The sequence below is a fragment of the Tribolium madens genome, unplaced genomic scaffold (assembly GCF_015345945.1).
Source record: "Tribolium madens isolate multiple individuals breed KSU strain unplaced genomic scaffold, Tmad_KSU_1.1 Scaffold_7;HRSCAF=85;Tcas5.2_LG10, whole genome shotgun sequence".
NCBI lineage: Eukaryota > Metazoa > Arthropoda > Insecta > Coleoptera > Tenebrionidae > Tribolium > Tribolium madens.
This window is the reverse complement of record NW_025401050.1, coordinates 11,183,257-11,185,017: the sequence shown is the minus strand read 5'-3', so window position 1 is coordinate 11,185,017 and position 1,761 is coordinate 11,183,257. Positions and strand designations below refer to the sequence as shown.

General features: G+C 32.8%; 1 protein-coding gene across 1 annotated transcript in view; it reads left to right on the top strand.

The window, feature by feature from the left end:
- Nucleotides 1–1,761, top strand: part of LOC123009828 (short neuropeptide F-like) — an 18,909-nt gene that overhangs the window by 14,883 nt on the left and 2,265 nt on the right. The window contains exon 3 of the mRNA XM_044406349.1: nucleotides 1,005–1,162. Within this exon, the coding sequence (XP_044262284.1) occupies nucleotides 1,005–1,162 (158 nt within the window). The remainder of the gene's footprint in view (nucleotides 1–1,004; nucleotides 1,163–1,761) is intronic.

Sequence of the window (1,761 nt, the reverse complement as noted above, 5' to 3'; positions counted from 1 at the left end):
TGTATTAACGTGGTAGGACTAGAAAAAATACATTTAAAATATCAAAAATTCGGAAATATTTTTGTTTTTAAAACATCTAGTAATTCCGTGTTAATAAAATCGTCCTCTAAACCTTTTTTGTGCTTTTTACGTAATTGGCTACGACTTTATTAATTTCGTTGTATGATTTGTATTAAATTGGGATAAAATTGTCCACTACTTTATTGGTATTGTGAATTTTTAATTAATAAAGTGAGTTTTAAACAATTTCTATATAAAAACAAGCAAAATGAAACAGTGTTTATTTATCGATGCGATAGGACTACTAAATAAAAACTTTTTATTCTCTTTTTCATCAAAACATAAAAAAAGAACCACTTTATCAACAGGTAAGACTAGAAAATTGATTTTTTTTAAAGGAATTGTTTCAGAAATGACAATAATACGAAAAACAATTGAACTTTTATTAGCAAAAAAAGATATTGTAGTACTACCATGTCATTAAATTAACACATTTTACAATAAAAAAAAGCTAAACCGCGTCGATAAAATCGTGGTCATGTCAACAATGCACGGCAATCTAGATCAGATGCAATTTTCCGTCACCGCCGCCTTATACATTGTATAAATCAGTTAAAAAATTGCCACCGTCCATTGTTCGTGACGTAAAAATCTAAGTTGTGTTGATTTTGTACGCTCCGGCGTGCCGCAAACCGATTTCCTTCCACTCCACTCCACCGTGTGAATATCGAACTATTTCTGTCACATCACATGTGATCAATTCAGTCGTTTTAAACAACACACACTTTGATTTAATTTTGTAAAAATAATTTTTCATCGTTCAAGTCTCTCTCGAAGGAGATGGGAGAGAGATATATGAAGTATAGTGGAAAGAAAAATTCGCTACTTTATCCCCTGTGTAAACAACGAGTGCATTTACATCGTCGAATCCGATTGAAATATTGAAATGAGATGGCTGTGGTTTGTTTTTTAAGATGACGACATTTCTTTCTGTATATTCGCAGATAGCATAAGGGACTTGTGGGAGATTCTCCTCCAAAAGGAGGCGATGGACGACAAATTGGGAGGAGGTGGAGGAGGTTTTCAAATGGTGAGGAAATCGGGACGTTCGCCCTCTTTGAGGCTGAGGTTCGGGAAGAGGTCCGAGGCGAGCATGACGCCGGTAAGACTTTATCGACGAGAAACGACTATAGTTTTTTCTATGGTGTAATATTTTTATTTCTCATTTAATAAATCTTTGCTTGATCTTTAGGCTTCTAGAAATGTAAATTGATTTTTGTTTGAAATGTTTCTAAAAATAGTGTCAAATTTATTTCTTGCATTCTTGCAACATTTTTGTACTTTTCTCACTCTCTTAAACTATCAGGAGTGCAAATGATTGAATTTTAAAGTTGAAATCTTTTTGATTTTTGTCGAAATTTTGGTCGATTTCTGGCACCCGGAGCGGTCTATTGCCAATAACTCCGGACTTATTGGTAATAACCTCTTATATTTGGTACCGTTGGAAAGCAAATTTAATTTTCTATCATATAAAAAAAAATCAGTATTCTACGATAAATAGTTATCGAGAAAATTTGTGATAAAGTCAAAAGTATGGATAATATAAATCCGACCATAACTTCAAAACTATTAGGAATTTTGCAGTTTTTTTGACGCCAATCGATTCTCCGGAACATTTTACATAGGTTTAGGTCAAGGTATTATATCATTGAGGCTCAGTTTTGCCGCAATTTACAAAACAAAAAAACCTAAAAATTTGTT